Raw genomic sequence first — 19,355 nt, 5'->3', positions numbered from 1 at the left:
AATGTGGTCACTGGGACCATTGTTACAGGTCCCTGGTTGTGGCAGACAGGGGCAGGAGGACAGTATCTCTATTCTCCTGGCTTCTTTAACATAGGCGGCCTTCTTCTCACTAGTGAACAACTGGTTTCAGTTCTAGTTAAAAATTTTAACTTAGTTGTTATAGGAAGATAGTTATTCCACAGTTAAACATGACAAAGGACACACACACACAAATACAAATTAAAATTAGAAAATTTATTTCCAACCTTCCAAAATCTTCCATAGATGAACATGAAGTTGATTAACACTTTTTAATAGCAACAGAGCTGGAAGCATAGTACCTATAAGGATTTGTATTGTTAGAGATGTTTATATATGATTTCCACTAGAAAGACCTTGGTAGTTTATAACCAAACTAAGACATGCATTGTCTTGATTTTCTAATCAAAGAATTGTACTGACTAAAAGTACTAATTTAATTGTTCTCATATAGCAAATAAAAACCACTAATTATTCATTACTATTTGAAAAATAGAAAATTGGTCTATGAGTTTTATGAGTTTGCCAACATCGATGAAGTGAGAAGGGACTTTCTGTGGAATTCAATAATCAAAGGTGAGGACATAAGCTTTTTGCAAAGTTCTTGTTCTTATGGGCATAAACCAGCAACATAAATAGAAGTGAAACCTTCTCAGAAAATTTCAGAAGTTGTAAATAACCAACTGTAGCATCACATGAAGTCACTAAAACAGTCTTTAGGGTATTGGAAATCAGGATTCAGTTCCACTTAAAAAGAAAAAAAAAGGTAAGAAGAAGTAAGCTATATCAGTTTATCAATAAAGCATTGTGTGAAAGATCTCTTACTGTAGGTTTTTTTTTTTTTTTCTGTTGAAGAGATGTTTCATGATTTGTTGTCTTCAGAGACTCCTTGGTACTAAACCAATGAATAATTGTTATACCCAATAGAAAATAATTATGATATACGAGATTAACTAACAGTTTTTGTATAGAGTATGACCTATGAACAAAGTCCAAAGCTTGCCATTAAATTCCTGTGTAACTAACAAGATAACTTCTCTGTCTCTTCATTTTATTAGAGGCAAAATAATATGTCCCTGTATACTCAGTACATAATGATACATAAATGAAATGGTTTTACTATAATCCTAACAAGCATTCATCTAAAGGGTTATCTAGTATACAGTACATAAAATAATACAGCATATTATCTGATCTTTGGTGATATTGTAGTCATGAACTCTGGTTGTTAGCAGGCAGGGGAGAAAGTTATAGAAAATTCCTGTGACTCATGATAGCTTTGGGGGCTAAGCCTCAAACATACTTATTTATAAACAAATTGAAAATGTGAAGTCAAATTCATTTTCACAGCTCCCAGGGAATCAGATAAGAAACTTGGGTATTTTATTATTTAAAAAAAAATTTGTTTTTAAAGTTTATTTATTTTTGAGACAGAGAGAGACAGAGCATGAACAGGGGAGGGGCAGAGAGAGAAGGAGACACAGAATCTGAAATAGGCTTCAGGCTCTGAGCTGTCAGCACAGAGCCCGACGCGGGGCTCGAACTCACGGACCGCGAGATCATGACCTGAGCCGAAGTTGGACGCTTAACCGACCAAGCCACCCAGGCGCCCTGAAATGTGGGTATTTTAAATCACTCTCAGATATAATTATTTTTTAAGTTATTTTTAGCAGGAATGATGATAATTCTAGAAAAATTCTAGAAAGAAACCAAATTCTGAAACCCTGAAAATATTTGGTGGGCTTTCAACATATTTTCAACTGGTTCACCTAGAAACTGAAATATAAAATTCATTTTCAATTGATTCATGGTTGGCAGGGGAAACAGGAATCACAGAAAGTGTGTGCACATTAAATAAATATGTCCTAAGTAACAATAAAACCATATATACAGATTTTGGCACAACAGAATAGATTATGTGAATTCCATATCATAGGTTTCTCTTTAAGTATTATCTGTTAAAACTTTTAAGGTTGTGTTTTTCCTTTGCCATGGCCAGTCAAGTTTCTTCTGAAGTCTGTTGGGGAATAGTTGTTTTCGGCTTGAAGGCTAAGCTTACTTTTCCATTGCAACATTTATGTTCACTGCCCAGGTGGCTTCAGTCGCATCTCATTACTTTTGATGTTTTTTACTTTTGGAGATTTCTATAAGTAAAGAAAAATAAGAAGGGTTCATCAGAAATGTGTATTGGAAATAGCCAGGAAAGAAACTACGTGCTTTCAAATACTGTTTATAGTATACTCACATGCATATATGTTTTTGGGAAAATAATTAGAAGCAAAACAAGAGGAGGCAAACAAACAAACAAAAAGCCAACCAAAAAACAAAATAAGACAAGGAAGAAATATAAGCTCTTCAGGAACAAGATACATATTTCTATGAGGTAGGAGACAATACCTTAAGTTTGTAAAGTGTTTTTCAGTTTACAAAGTGCTTTTCTTTGCATTTTAGTTTAGAAAAACTCTATTATACGGGCTATGTAAGGTAAAAACAACAACAACAAACCACTGAATCCACAGTGAAGAGACTTGCCCAGCAATCACACAGCTAGTAAGAGACTGAAGCTTGATTGTGCTCTGAAAGTGTCCGATTGCAGACCCATTGCCTCAGCTGTGACACGAGGCCTACAGAATGGAGCCCAAACCTAGTGGAGTTCCAAAGACTGCACAGGGGGCAAAGAGTACCTATAAATGTTAAACTGAAGAAAAAGTACCAGGTCCCAAGCGTAAGCAGAATGATCTACTGTTTCTGAGGAGCACATACAGATTTTCCATTAACGTAAAATAACACTGTATCAAGCCCTCAAGTAAAGCAAGCTATACCACAGTAGGGATTCTGTCTGTGTTCTGGCAAGACACTTCATTCCTTTCCATTACGGCTTTGGGGAGCATGGGGGCTGGGAGGTTTAAAAAAATTCTACTAGCATCCACTATAATGGTCAAGAGGTACAGAAAACCTGTCATCTCTTTTGCTCTCCCATACTTCCATTGTACTAGTGATCTGTTGAGTGCTAGCCATGTGGCCCTGAAGAGGAACACTTCAAGGTTCTTGACTCTGAGCTCTCATTAGCCTATGACTTCTTCCCTTCCTTCCCTCCTTCCCTTCCTTCCTCTCTTTCCCCCTCCATTTCCTTATTTTCTTCTCCCTCCCTGTCTTTTTCCTTTTGTTTTTTCCCTTGTTTCCATCTCTTCTTCTCTCCCTCCCCTTCTCTTTTCTCTCCCCTCTTTTCTCCTTCTCCTCCCTCTCCCTCCTCCTTCTCCTTCCTCTTCCCTCCCTCCCTTCCTTTTCTTCCTTCCTTCCTTCCTTCCTTTCTTCTACATACTAGCTATATAACCTTAAGGAAGTTACCTAGCCTTTATGTGCTTCATTTCCTCATGTTTAAAAAGAAGAGGGGGTAAGGGATAATAATTCCTATTTTACAGGGTTATGACAAAGATTAAGTTAGGTAATAGATGCAAAGAGTTTTACATTTAACACTAAAGAGGTTTACTGTCTCACCAACTGTTAGCTATTTTTATTACATGTGTGAAATATAAAGACAAAGTATAGTTTTGTGACATCTGAGGAGCTCACAGACTAACTGGGAAAGAAGAAAGGAGATGTCAAAGCAGAAAGAAGTGGAATTTCTCCACACATCATGCTAATTTCTCTGGAAGCCTCAATTTATGTTCCTGCATCAACATCTCTCAATGCTAACTGGGGCGGGGAGCTGAGGGTAGGGGGTGGGATGGGGGTAGTCAGTGGCCTAATGAGAGAAAGCCTGGATTCCATGCACTTATGATTTCATTCTTTCTCATCACCTGTCAGTCCCAACTTCTACCTTTAGATTTTTAGGTCTTCCTCACATCTCAAACAGCAATAAAACTACACACTGTCAAATATACATTATAGATGAAGGAACACAGCTTTTTAGGCAGTATGCCCAGATTTAATTCCCACTTCTATCACCTACTATCTTTATCTGTAAAAAGGGAGAGCAACATTATTTCTCCCTCACAGTATTGCTTTCCTTGTAGGAAGAAGGGGACAAGGGCAAATGAGATCAATATATTGTGATATAAAGAAAGGGAATCTGAAGAACGAGGTCTGATTCCTGAGTCTAAGACTTATGGACTGTGTGTCTGGAGGAATTTCTGAATTCCATTTCTCTATCAAGGAATGAGTTGTGATAGTAATAATTGAATCATGGAGGTGAGGAAATATCAAACGAAATAATGGATCTGCAAGTGCTTTGTACAATGTAAAGTGCTACAGAAATATTACCTGTTATTACCATCTTATATTCACATAAAACTATTTATAAGCCTGTAGTCTGAAAGTTCAATCTGTCATCTTGACAGTTATGAGTCTCATTCTCCCTTGTCAATAAACTGATTTAAAATAGTACATAGTTAAGCAGAAAAATGGGAGGTGAGGGAATTAGAATAATCATATTATCTCAGTATAAAATAATAGGATTTAAATAATCTTAGTTTGGAGGGGACCTTACAAGTTGCCTTTCCCTGATCGAGCCCAATCTTCCATCCAGCACGAGAACGCCTCAAACAACACCTGGGTTCTTGTGGCCAGTTCAAGTTGACAGAGCAGATTTCACATTGAATAGAAAAGGAGTTCTTTATTGTATTAACTTTTAAGAATCTCAAAATGTAAAGGAACTGACTTTTCTGACAATTATTTAGGTTTTAAAATTCAAACTGATTTAAAACCTTCAACTCTTTTGGCATTCATCAACCATTCCTTTTGGAAATGTCACAAACTTTATATGGAGGTGATGTTTCTTACACTGAATTGAATATTCACTGATGGCTTTTGAATTCACATTTACTTAAATGACTAAATTAACTGAGGGATGTAGAATCATGTACACCCCTTGGAGATCAAGCCAAACACTTCATCCATAGAAGAACAGGTAAACAATGCAGTCTTTGTTTTGTTTTTCCCTCTAAAAAGTATTCTTTAGTAGTTAAAATCTACATCTTTGTAAGAATAACCTATTACTCAATCCACACAATAAAGCTTTATATATGTAAAATCAGATGAATTTTTTGAATGAGAAGATTAAGGTGAAAGAAAAACATCCATTTCCTTTTAGTTTAGAGGAATCAAGTTCAAATTCAAGTTCATCTAAAATTGCTTTACATTATCTTCTAATGCTGATGCTTCCTAAGGAGTGAATTTGAACCACTGCTAGTCACACCCTGGTCATTTTCCCTTTGGGAAACTTTGGGATCCAGTCTCCTCAAATTGCTCAAGCTGATGATGAACAGTAGAACCTGCAGAAAGCACAACTACTTCTTAGAGGAGGCAGCTCAACTGTGAAATGTGGCTTCCTGGAATCTCTTCTCAAGATTTTCAACTGGATTTTTATCCATTTACCCATTTTCATATCTGTATCTAACCTCTACTTTCCTTAGGACCTTCTGTAATTAAGTTATTGGCTGAGATTGAAATAGCTGCTGTATTCTTCCTATCATCATATTTCATCATTTTCTAGGGGTGAGTCTTATATTTATACTCATGGCAACTATTTTTGCACACAAGAAATGTTTCATAGTTGTCACACATTATCCATCAAGCCCAAAATGGGAATCTGGGGCTCATTTCTTTGTTCAAGAAATATTTATCAAGAGAGTCAGCACTCTTTTAGAATCTAAGGATAGAGCAAACCGATAAAAATCCCTGCCTCTATGGTGCCCTCATGTGGGGAAGGTGACCCCTGGTCAAAATATAAAAGTAAGGTGTATATAATATGTTGGATGGCACCAGGGAGATAGGCAGCCCCATACAGGAAGGTTGTAATTTTAAATAAAGTGTTTACAAAAAGGATAACTAAGAAGCCAATGGTTAAGGAAAGACTGACCGAAGACAAACCTCAAAGTCCGTCACTCTCTGGGGGAAGATTATGCCATTTGGAGAAAACAGTCTGTGTAGGTGTTGAGGATGCAGCACACTAGAGTTTCAGAGAAACAGTTGGGAGGCCAAAGTAGCTAGATAGTGACAAAGGAGGAGAAGTAGAAAGGCCATTGGAGGGTTTTGAGGAAAGGAGTTACATGATCTGACTAAGGTTTTCACACATGCACTCTTGGCTGCTGTGTTGACAATGGACAGCATGAGGCAAGGGCAGAAGCAGACTGGGGCACCTGGGTGGCTCAGTTAGTTAAATGTTTGACTCTTGACTTTAGCTCGGGTCAAGATTTCGCCGTTCATGGGTTTGAGTCCCACATTGGGCTCTACGCTGAGAGTGAGAAGCCCGCTTGGGATTCTCTCTCTCTCTCCGTCTCTTTGCCCCTGCCCCACACATGTGCTCTGGAAAGAAAGAAAGAAAGAAAGCAAGAAAGAAAGAAAGAAAGAAAGAAAGAAAGAAGCAGACTGACTAGGAAGCCAATACAAGAATCCAAAAAAGAAATGATGATGACTTGGATTAGGTTGACAACAGTAAACATGGTAAAAATAAATAGTCGTATTCTAGATATTGCTTGAGGATAAAACCAGTAGGATTTGCTGATAAAATGAGTGTGATGAGTGAGAAGAGAAAAGTTGTCCATAATTCTTCCACTGCATTGTTTTTCAAAATGTGTTCCAAAGAACCTCCTGCCTCACAGCCACATAAAATATACGTCAAAATAGATTCCTAGTTTCTACCTGAGAGCTACTGAATTAGACTGTTTAGAGCAGAGGTTAGAAAACTTTCATTCTAAAGGATCAGAGAGTAAATATTTTAGGCTTTGCATATGGTTTCTGTCAAAATCACTCAACTCTGTGGATACAGTATGAAAGCAGCCATGGGCAATATTAAATGAATGAGTGTGGCTGTTGTTGCAATACAATGTTATATAGATATTGAAATTTGAATTTCATGTAATTTCCATGTCACAAAAAATATTTTTTCGTTGTCTTTTTCTAACATTTAAAAATGAAATAACAAATATTCTTAGCTCATGGGCATACAAAAACAGACAATGGGACAGGCTGACCGACTCACTGCCAGTTTGCCCATCTTGCTCTAGACAGCAGATTCCAAGAATATGTATTTTCCCCCAAGAATATGTATTTTTAAGATGCTCATAAAGTGACTTTTTTATGTGCAAGAACTTAAGAGAATCACTGCAATAAGTTTTGAAAGTTACTGTCAACTGTTCCTTTTTCCTTTACTTCGTTCATTGGTCAGAATAAAAAACGTTTCTTTAATAAAACAAGAACTAGAATTGGTACGAAATAATGGATAAAAGAAAGATTCTCATGTGCCAACAAGAAACATGTTTAGAAAAAAAAGGAGAAAGGAAATTTAAAATGATAAGATTGAAAGTTATTTATGAGGATTTTCAGAGAATTAGGGAAAGACTCAAAAGTATATTATTTAGAAGTAAATTCTATAGTTAAAAAAAAGCCTTTACCATTAAAAAGGATCAATTGATGATTTGTGCATGACTCCATAAAAGTCAAAGGCAGAGGTCACCACACAGATTCAGGCTCCTGTTCTACACAAGTGAAGATACTGTCCTCAGTCTGGAGAAAACTATTATTTTGCCACATGAAAGAATATCACCTATTGTAAGTTGGACACCATGCACGTAGCTTAGTTGTTAGGTCACAGTTGTTAGGAGTTTACACCATGACATCTCCTTTTTTCACTTGATCATCTAATGCTTTGATTGCTCTTTCTAGTGTCACACTCAAATCACAAAAAAACATGGGGGAAACAAGAAAAAAACCTTCATTTACTTAAATGGATCTGTTAATCATAATCATAGTACAAAAAACATTATTTTCGGCTTAAAACCTGATTTTGATTTTTCATCTAGTATTTCTCAACTTCATCTCTACTTTCTAGTATATTATTATCTTCTTAATCTCAATATTTAATTCACCAAAGTTTTATTTCTGAGACTGAATCAAATATAAATTGATAATTTTTATTTCAGAGAAAATAATTTTGGAAAATATAACTCAAATGCAATGTATAGTCCTAATAGATAGATCTAAAACTATTAGCAAAGAGCTTTTTTGTACCTAAATAATTTACTGGTGAAAAAAACAACAAGTTACTGAGTGTTTAGCAAACATTGTGAAATCTATATGAGTGGAAATGAGAAGAAAAAGGAAATGGAGTGGAAGACAAGACTTCAAACAGGCTATCTCAATAATCTATCTTGGTCTAACACTCCTGACAACTAACAGCTAGAAGATATATTTCTTCAAATCTCTAACAGATTCCTTGGTGTACTCACATGGTTAAATATGATGCCACAGCAATCAATATAGTGCTAAACAAAGACTGTTGATTGACCCTCTAATAATAATAATATTTTAGTGTATCCTCTGTGCCAGTCTCATTACACAATTTCATGTGAGGCAGGTATTTTTATTCTCATTTTACAGATAAAGAAACAAAATCACAAGAAAATGTGACATTCATTCAAATAAGAGTTCAGCCTTGGGTCTGTCTGGTTGCAAAGCTTGAATATTGCCCTCTATAACTCACCATCTTGCACAATGTTTCCCCAGTGGTTAATGTTCCTGTCCAGCCACAGATTGAGGAGAGAATGGAGTGAGAAGAAAAGAAAAGAAAAGGGTTGCATTGCCTAGAGAACTGCTTTTCCCTTTCAATATGGTATATGATTTTGCTTTTACAATTAACATTCTGCTGATGAGATTTCCCATTGGTGAAGGCTGACGAGTCAGATTTTCCGCAAAGAGAAAACACTGCAGGAAATAAATTAATCTCTGGGGAAGATGAGGGGCAAGGCTGTCAGTACTCACACAACTGCCTAATAGGAAATGATATTTCAAAACTGTTGAAAGAATGAAATGACTGTGGGTTCTCCTTCCAGCATATTCTTAAACATTTAAACCTTCCGAGAAGAGGGAAATGGGTTGCTATAAAATGAAGAGCAATCTTACAACATTTCACTTTAGGCTGTCAGTACTTCCAAACTCAGATAGTATTCCCTGGAAATGTCAGAGGAATCATACCGGTGTCTTTGTTTTGTTTATATTATGAAAAATCTGCACTGATGTTAAATAGAAGGATGAATGATATACCAGATTTTTTGATTACCAGTTTGAAATTACAGGAACAAAACAGATGAACATAGGGGAAGGGAAGGAAAAATAAGATAAAAACAGAGAGGGAGGCAAACCATAAGAGACTTTTTTTTTTAATGTCTTTTTATTTATTTTTGAGACAGAGAGACAGAGCACGAGTGGGGGAGGGGCAGAGAGAGGGGGAGACACAGAATCTGAAACAGGCTCCAGGCTCTGAGCTGTCAGCACAGAGCCAGACGCAGGGCTCGAACTCACAGACCGTGAGATCATGACCTGAGCTGAAGTCGGACGCTCAACGACTGAGCCACTCAGGCGCCCCTAAGAGACTCTTAAATACAAAGAATAAACAGTGTTGCTGGTGAGGAGGAGGGAGGAGGATGGGCTAAATGGGCGATGGGCATTAAGGAGGACACTTATTGGGATGAGCACTGAGTGTTATATGTAAATAATGAATCACTGGGTTCTACTTCTGAAACCATTATTACACTATGTGTTAATTAACTTAGATTTAAATAAAATTTAAAGAAAAGATAAGCAAGTAGGCGTCTTTCGTGGAATAAATAAATAAATAAATAAATAAATAAATAAAATTGTCCAATATTTTATATAACAGATTTTCCAGTCTTTGGAGTAAGGGTAATTATTGTGCTTAGAATTACACACTACTTACAATAACACTGAATTACTGAAGTGTTCCTTTATTAAAATTGAGAAATGGAAATATGTTTTATGATATCTAAAGTACTATCTCTTGATAGCATGTTTTCAGTCATTCTTCAGTCCAGGTCGTTAATACAGAACACCAACTTTATCTAACTCTCAAAGTAGTCCCGATAGATAACTGCCTCATGTTTCATTTCTCATAATACAAGTAAAATCTAAAGTTGAGATCAAATGTTAAGGTTAAATTAAAGCTCAATATAAAAATTTATTTATTTTCCGATAGACCCATTCTTCATCTGTAGCTTCTACCTTGACTTCAGTGATGAGTTTTTTTCCACGGAGCTTGTTTTCTTTCCCCTGTTTAATTGACCACAATATGTAGCTTCCTACATGTGGTGAATCACTTCTATGTGACTTTTGCTTACAGATGACCAAAGCTGCATGCTCTATGATATCAGAATAGGCCACAGAATCTCATACTTTCAGAATTGACAGGGCACAGAGATTTCTTGGTGTACCTCCTCTTTTGGTAAGGAAACTATAACTCAGAAAAATGAAATGGCCTGTGAAGGGCAAGACATCTGGGTATGGCAGAACTGGAACTAGACCTTAGGATACCTGCTTTTTGTTTTCTGACCTAGGGGGTCTTCTCACTCCTTGACAAGTTGAATTTATTATGTAAGATGAGTTGTGGCATGAATTTAATGTAAAGATGGAGGAATAATTAGAAGAACATAACTGAAGCTTCAAAAGAAAGGACATTCCAATTGATAGCTTTGTTCAGGAGAATATAGAATTTGCTCAGTAGAGCACATTTATGCAGGGCAAAAACAAATAGGCATATTTAAAAGATTATCCTTTCTGGCAAAGAGTGCAGTTTTTAGAGAGACACAGAAGGAGGAAATCTTTGTTCAGCCAGTCAGATCACCACAAGCAATCTCTGCAATTAATGAGTTGACCTACATTATAGCCAGATCCTTTTCACAACTAAATGATCATCTTCTGATACCAAATGACTTTGTCCTTGGCTGAAGGAAGCCACCTTACCCACAGTCCTGCCCCCTTCTTGGAAGCCTCGATATCCAATGACTGATAAAGACCTGGCCCCTCATCCCAAAACAGGACAACTCTGAAGAGCCACACCAGCTCCAGGCCTTCCGGTGGGAACAGCTAAGGTCTCTGTTGTGACTGTATTATGACTCAACTTCCCCCTCTGCCTAGACCTCCTTTTGTTTCTCTGCCATATGTGTCGTTCCCAAGAGCACTCCCAATAAATGTTCCACATGCAAGCCCACCCAGGGAACTAGACATGAAACAAATAGCTTAAAACAAATATTTGTACTTAACACACGTCGTCTACCAAAAATAGCACTTTAACTGAATAAACAGTGAAGTCCTGTGCTCTTCCTGAGCTATTGCAGCTGACCTAAGATGGGGAAGATGTCCATTAGGGAGGGTCAGGGCTTTCCTGTCCCTGCAGAGTTGCACTATATCTTGGACTCAGAGGAGTCAGTGTCTCATCTCTAAAGGTTTCCAGTTGACTCCCAGGCACATGGGATTCATAGGAGCCATGAGTTTCCCAGGAGGATACATTCTTCGAAGGAAAAAAGGTGCCAGCAGAAACTCAGAAACCACAAGAACCACAACAGGTGGTCACAGCCAGCGCTTTGCAAAAGACACTGTCTGGAACCAAAGTTTTTCTTAGTGATCAACTCATAAGGATGAAAAAGTTAGTTATAATAGCTATGATTCAATTGGAGTTTATTATGTCCTATACCACCTTTAACCTATTTCATCGAATATAGTCTCCAAAATAGCCTATGGTGTAGCCCTATTATTAATTCAGTTTTACAAATAAAGAGCTAGAGACATTAACAAATTGCTCATGGTACACAGCTAGCAAGTGGGAGCCAAGATTTAAACCCAACAGTCTGAGTTCAGACTGCAAAGGTTAAGCACTTAATCATCCCACTTTTAGAGGACTGTTCTTTTAGTAATTTATGGACAAACCTATGTACAGGCTTAATAACAAAGTTCCTAAAATAAGACGTGGGCATTGCCAACCTGCCAAGCAACCAGAGTGAGTCAAGGACCCACAGAAGAAGGTCATGCAGGAGACTGGGGGAAGCATTTACATTGGCTGCTTAGGGAAGAAGAGCCAGGCCGGGCAGCACGGCTCCTGAGGTAGAATTTATTGCTCCCCTGGCTGCAGCAGTGCAAACTTTCATCACACGATGTGCATTCAGCCATTCACAGCAAATCTTCTCATTATTTACGTTCAAATCTAAAATAAAGAATTCCTTTTAGTATAACGATTAGATACATATTTGAATTGGTTCCACTTCATCTAAGTAGAAGAACAAGATTTGGGTGTCCAAAAGGAGCAAACCGGGAGAAGCAGCACCCCTGTCTTCATAAGATTTTTGCTTTTGTTTTTGCTTTTGTCTGTGATGTGCTACAAAAGACTCTAAAACTGCCATTCTTACCAAAGAGAATTTAGGAAATTACTGACTTCTGTCGAAGCACTAAAAAGAGGGGAAAGTTCGGAAAGGGTATCATCTGCTTGTCCTGATCTCCGTGGTGGCTTCTGGATACTCAGAGATGAGCTATCTCTGGTATATGGTAAATATTAAGTAGAGATCCAGTGAGTCTTTTTTTTTCCAAATAGAGAGACATATATTACAGAAGATAAAATGGAATTTGAAGAATTATATTTCTGTGTTATCTAACTTTTGTATTTTTACATATGGAATTGTCATACACTTTAATTCATAATGAAGACAGCTTATTCTGTAATTGATTGTAATTACAGATGGGAAAGCAAATGAAGATATTTCCCAGATGAGCGGACTAACCAATTTCTAAATAAATGTATGTTGAAATTAACCTAAGTAAGGAGAGGTCAGTTTACCATTCTTAAATAAAGTTAGGAGTCTCACTTGCTTAAAAACACTACTTTAATTCCAGGTGTTCTTTTTTCTTAAGCCATCACTTAGAGGCGACATCTTCAAAGCAGGTGCTGCCCGGGTCTGTGACATATTCTGCACTATTCATGCAGGGTGCAAAGCTGGGGCTATCCAGTGCCATCCCAGGAAGAGGTACACACAGGGGTAGATCAGATAAGTTTTCCAATGATTGAAACATAAACTTTGATCTTGGGAATTTTGTTATCTGGTATTTTGTAGGATCCATAATCTTAAGGGGAAAAAAGTTTTCAATGAATTAGTAATGGCTTGAGACTCAATATACTGCAATATTCATTGCAGTAGTTGTTTCTTTTATAGTCATGCTTGATTAGTATTTGAAATTTGCAGGAATTGCAATATGCATGGTTTTCAAAGCCCTTCACAGAATTTCATTTTTATCAGTCGGCAAGAGTCAATGAAAAGGCAATAAGAAAAGCTCTATGGGATATTTTTATAGGAGTGTCAAAAGTCAGTAAGCTAACTACATGAAAGAACCCAGATTGTACAGACAGAGTTTGAGCAGAAACACTTCAGAGACGTTATATCAAGTATTTTGACTTTTACATGCCCTTGGAGAAAAAAAGGAGCGCTAGCTACAAAACCAAATACGGAAGGGAAAGGAACAAACCATATGCTTAAGAATAATTACTGTTTCCATTTTCCTACAAACGAAATGTGAAGTTTCAAAGATAAAGTGTAATAGAAATTGAGCTGCTTTGGTGTGTCTAAAATATTGCCAAGAAAGAAAATTCTCATTTCCCTTGCTAACTCATCCCGGATTTCTACAATATGGAAGTTAGTAGCAACGCTATCAACTTCTCCACAAGTCCATTTGTTCTTGTTTTGCTTTTAGTAGAGATGAAAAATATCAGATCATCACCCCTAGAAACAAAACCATCATAATTCACATATACATTAGGTTACTTCTTTGACACATCTTTAAATTAAAGACATCTCAGTTGCTATAACCTCTTCTGAAGCCATTAATCCTCTTGTTAATTCTAGCAAAAATTTAAAAATATATTGTCATGATAATACAAGCAATCTTAAAACACATCCTTGGCCATGAAAACCATAAATGAAGAGAATAAAATAGAAATAAAAAATAAAAAAGAACAATGAACAGACTTATTGTGTCTAATATTACGCTGCACTTAAAACTACATCTCAATGAGATTTGCAATTCAGGCAGTCACTTTGAGAGAGCCATATATTCCAAGCAAAGTGGTAGTAACAATCTGTAAATTATGCATTTGTCATGTGGGCAATTAAAACCATTGTCACGTGGCTTAACTAACCTGTGGTTACATTGGTGGCTGCTACGACAGTTACCCCACTCTTGCTTTTCTCTTTCTCCAGATCGGCCGAATCATTTTGACAACCAACTGGTACTTTTGAATCCAGGCCAGCTTGATTTGAGTGCAGTTTCTTGTCTACATGGAGATTCTGAAATGACACAGGCCAGAATGATTGATTTCACAAGTAAATTATCAGTCCAAAATAAATGCTTCCCAGAGATATGACAAGGATAAACATTTATCATATGGCAAGTTATGTCTGTATATCTGAATCAGAACATTCGAAATGTCAAAGTGAGTTACAAATTACATTTTCATCAATATATTTTGGTAATCTACGTGTGGAATTTTTTAGGCAATCTGAGTGACTAGAATAAGAAGTCATCTGAGACTCAGAAAATCATCTTCAAATCCTGTTTGTGTACATCATTTTCTTCTTGTAAAGTTTATAAGATATTTCTCATTTAACACATTTTCACTCAGTTTTTATTCTTAGAGTTAAATTCTACAGCATTTCATTATGTGTTACACAATCACATATTGTATAATGAAGAGCAGGTTTCATTTCTGCATTACCTGTGGCCTTTATGTAAAACAAATCATAGCATCTACTTTAAATTAACTCATATTTTTATCAGCATTATGCAAACTTGACAAAGCTTCTCTACTCAATTTAAGGATAATAATTCCTCCTAACAATGAATTATTAAGGCACAACATCAATGGACCCTAAAACACCTCTCACATATAAGAGATGTCACAGTGTTTGATGTAATACTGACATACTGTATGCTTCAAAAGAATCATCAGATAGGAACAAAAACTAGAGACCTAAACAGGAAACTGAACTTTCAGCACTTTGAACCATATTCAAATTCAGACTAGAGGGTTTTCAGTTTAAACATGGTTACATAATATTCAAAGATTCATAGAGTCAAAATTAGCCAGTCAACATTGGCCATCCATATTAGCCACTTTGGTTCACTAAGGGATAGGATAATGAACAATTTTCCTTAAGTTCCTCGCGCAGACTGTGTACAGCATTAAGTTTATTAAAAGCTTTATCAAAAGCTCAAATTAAAGGCTTTTAAAGCTTGGAAAAGGCCAATCAGGAAATTAGGGTCCATCATGATTAAATAATTAACCCAAATAAACAGAATGAATGGTGCTGAGCCTCAGGGATACGTCTCCCAACCCTTAGTCCAGTGCTTTTCACGCCACTGTGCAATCCATTCGTTCATTTATCCATTCAATGTGGTGGATTGGTTACATTGATGGCCCCATTTCTTCACCTCTCTCTGTATCCATGTCCTTCATGTAATTTTGCCATGTCCTTCTACTTTGACTTTTGACTTGTCCATGTGACTTCTGGATCAACAGGATATTGACGCATGCGACACAGAGACTTGAAAGATAGTTCCACAATTGGCTTTGCTCATTCTTGTCCTTTCACTACTCCATGAAGACATGCTTAGACTAGCCTACTGGGGGTTGAGTGGCACAGAGAGTAAAGTCAGGTTACCCCAATCATCAGAGCTGAGACAACCAACAGCCAGTAGAAACCCAGACATTTGGGTGAACCAGCCTTGATCAGGTCAGCTGAACTCCACAGTTTCGTGGACTAAATAAATGTGGTTTGGCTATATGCATTAGATTTTGCTGGTGAGTATGCAGCATTGTGTGGCCATAGATAAATGATATATCCAATTTATCTATAGAATCCCAGATACTGGGTACAGTATGAGAATACAAATGTAAATATGACATAGTTTCAGACTTTAAATTGTTCCAACATAATTTCTTAAATTGTTTAAGTGGAGAATTAAAATAGAGTGCGGTAAGTCATTTGTAGATAATTCTCAAATTCCTTCTCTACTAACAAAAGATGGGATCCAGGTGATCCTAAGGGGGACAACTCAAAAGATCAGCATTTGAATGTCGGTATTGGCCAAAATGAAACTGCTACACCTGTTTATATTTGACACATCCACAGCCCAGAAAAATTTAAGTCAGTATGAATTTTTAAATTTGTTGTCAGCCTTGTCACATAGTTTGTATTGGCCCATAGCTTTGAAAAGAAGAAGATTAAACTAGAATTTAAGTATTTTTGATATTAGATGCCTTTGGAAAATATATTCATTCAATGACTATTAAATCATAGTTTTTCAGTATAGAGTAATAAACTAGGATAAAGAAGAAATGTGGCTTCTTGTTTTTTCATTCCAAATTCAATCAATACTATTAAAATATTGAGGGAGAAATGTAAAAATTCATGAAAATTATGTGAATTATAACCAGATTTCAAAGAAGAAACACAAAACTTAAATAAATTTCTGAAACCTGAAACCTGTAACATGAAAGGCTGAGCAGATCAAGGCTGACCATTTGATCATAATGGGTCAAGTATTGCACAGGTCTGGTGCATCTTGGTGCAAATCTCTGGCAGATTGAGCATTTTATAAATACATTAGCATTTCAATAATTAAGAACCCCACTTTGCTAAATAAAGGCAGTCCCCACACTGGTCTCCTCTAGTGGAGCCATGTCAAGTTTTTCAACCTCTCCTTTTTTTTACTTGTTACAGCCTGGTTCCTATTCCCTAGTCCTAATGTAAAAGGAGTTAGATGTGTCTTAAACTGCTGATCCTGCTGTGTTCTCTCAACCTTGTTTACTCAAAGTCAGTCTCTCCCTCCAGTTCCTGGCTTTTCAAACCATCCACAGGTACTAATTTTCTACTTCCAAAAATCTCCACAATGCTCCATTTTTCACTGCCCAAATGCCTTCCATTAAGCATCAATCCCTTCCTCTCTCTCTTCCTTCTTATCTCTCACATTCTCTCAGATGCCTTCAGAACTTTGCTCCATAGTTTGCAGTTTTCACTACATACTCAACTTTCTTTTAGAACATTGTCACTACCTCCCTACCTTGACTAAAATTCCATTCTCCACTGAGGATAGCACTTTTCCTACAAATGAAGATGCTGCTTATTCCTCCACACTCTAGACAGCCTCAAGTTGATATTCTTTTTTTTTTTAATGTTTATTTATTGTTGAGACAGAGAGAGACAGAGCATGAACGGGGGAGGGTCAGAGAGAGAGAGGGAGACACAGAATCCGAAGCAGGCTCCAGGCTCTGAGCTGTCAGCACAGAGCCTAACACAGGACTCGAACTCACGGAGTGTTAGATCATGACCTGAGCTGAAGCCGGACGCTTAACCGACTGAGCCACCCAGGTGCCCCTAGATAGCCTCAAGTTGATATTCTTGCCATAGTACTGTCCACTGCACCCTTACCTCCTTGCTAAAAATCCCCACTGCTTTGATATTCCTGCCAGCTAGGTAGGCACCATCTCCCTTCTTGTTGGTATCATCCATCTACCAATCTCTAGTCACAATCCATTCTTCATAAAAAAAGACGGGATTATTGTTTTTCCTTCCATCCCCATGATCCTGGATGATGTTCATATTTACAAAGACATTCTATTCAACACCCTGACTGGATCTCCTTATTATGAATGAACTTTCCATTTCTCTCCCTTAGACTTTCACTCCCAGAGCCACACCTGAAACCTGTCATAATAACCTTTTCCCCCTCCAAAATCACTAAGTGTCTTCCTCCCTCACCTAATCTCCTATCTTTTATTGTCTGTACTCAAGCCAAGCTCCCATCTCCAACACTGTTTTTTCCACCAGGACAATTCTTCGACCTCACTGGAACCTGGGCTCCATTGATCGTTCTACTTTCTCTATATCCACCAGCGTCCAAGGCTCATTTCCCCTTTTTTTCTACACAGCATCCATCCCAGTTTGAAAACTTCCATCTGTCCGACTTGATCCTGCTTTAGCCTTCAGCAGCACTTGACATGTGTAGTCACTCCCTTTCTTTGCCTTAAAGTCTCTAATACCGGGGCGCCTGGGTGGCGCAGTCGGTTAAGCGTCCGACTTCAGCCAGGTCACGATCTCGTGGTCCGTGGGTTCAAGCCCCGCGTCGGGCTCTGGGCTGATGGCTCAGAGCCTGGAGCCTGTTTCCGACTCTGTGTCTCCCTCTTTCTCTGCCCCTCCCCCGTTCATGCTCTGTCTCTCTCTGTCCCAAAAATAAATAAAAAACGTTGAAAAAAAATTAAAAAAAAAAAAGTCTCTAATACCACTTGGACCATTCACTCTTAGTCCCCTTCGCTATTTCAACCTTCTTTACCTACACATTGACTGTTAAGACTTTCTCAGAGTTTTGTTATTGACTGAGCTGTCTTTGTACCATCCTCGATAATTCCAACAATCGTGTGGCTTAATTTACTGTCTATGTGTTTATGACTTCAGGGGTGAAGTGGAGATTTATAAAATGAGATGACCAAGGGCTTGTGTGCTATGATAAGTACTCTGGATTCCAATTCTAAATGTGCTTTAGCTTTACAACTCCACCACTATTCCTTCCTGTCTTAAGGCTTGGATCTTCTGTTTGCCTAGAACATTCCTCACAAACTCTTCCTCTTTAAAAAAAAATTTAATGCATTTTTATTTTTGAGACAGAGACAGAGCATGAGTGGAGGAGGAGCAGAGAAAGAGGGAGGCACAGAATCCGAAGCAAGCTCCAGGCTCTAAGCTGTCAGCACAGAGCCCGACGCAAAGCTCAAACTCATGAACTTTGAGATCATGACCTGAGCTGAAGCCAGACGCTTAACTGCCTGAGCCACCCAGGTGCCCCACAAATTCTTCCTCTTTATTAAGTCTCAAGTTTCTGCAAGTCTCCCTTCACCATGTAGCCTTTAGTCAGCACCTTTGTTTTCTAGGCTTTGAGTACCTTGTAGTTCTACTGTGATGCAGTTTTCACAGTATAATTAAATACTACCTGATTTAGTGTTTAATGTTTATCTCTCTGGTTAAAATACAAACCCACTAAGAATAAGGACTATGCCTGTCTTATTCATTGTTCTCAGTCCTTATCTCAGTATTTTAAATATAGTAGGTATGACATAACTACATGCTAAATTAGTGGAGAAATGCATGAATAAATATAGACTTAATTTTTATGACTTTTTCTTTAGCTAGCCTATCAACGGCTACTATATAGTCACATGTTCATATGCTAGAAGTGATATCCAGTCACTCTGAACAGTAATACTTATTATATATTTGAAAGGAACACATATTTTTAACTCGTTTCACCCATAAAAAATACATATTGCAAATTTTGTGCTTTTAAATAAATTCACTGTTGCAATCATTGAAAACACTATGGTTATATAGTGTCCCATATATTTCTGTGACTCGATGTGGATTGGTTACTATCTATGAAAACTATAAATCAAGGAATGGTTATATTAGGGAAATAGAGAACTTAGAGTGTACACACTGTGGGCCCATATTCCC

At 37.3% G+C, this 19,355-nt stretch overlaps 1 protein-coding gene across 2 annotated transcripts in view; it reads right to left on the bottom strand.

The window, feature by feature from the left end:
* Positions 1-213: 213 nt before the first annotated feature.
* The window catches only part of THEMIS (thymocyte selection associated), a 184,338-nt gene continuing 165,196 nt past the window's right edge, over positions 214-19,355 (bottom strand). For both annotated transcript variants that reach the window (XM_015074249.3, XM_053222259.1), the window contains exons 5-6: positions 13,991-14,138; positions 214-2,162 (exon numbers count right to left, since the gene is read on the bottom strand). In XM_015074249.3, coding sequence (XP_014929735.1) covers positions 2,131-2,162; positions 13,991-14,138 — 180 coding nt within the window. In that variant the 3' untranslated portion in view covers positions 214-2,130. The remainder of the gene's footprint in view (positions 2,163-13,990; positions 14,139-19,355) is intronic.

The sequence above is a fragment of the Acinonyx jubatus genome, chromosome B2, assembly GCF_027475565.1.
Source record: "Acinonyx jubatus isolate Ajub_Pintada_27869175 chromosome B2, VMU_Ajub_asm_v1.0, whole genome shotgun sequence".
Classification (NCBI taxonomy): Eukaryota; Metazoa; Chordata; class Mammalia; order Carnivora; family Felidae; genus Acinonyx; species Acinonyx jubatus.
Note: the sequence above shows the minus strand (reverse complement) of the source record. Positions and strands in the feature narration are given on the sequence as shown.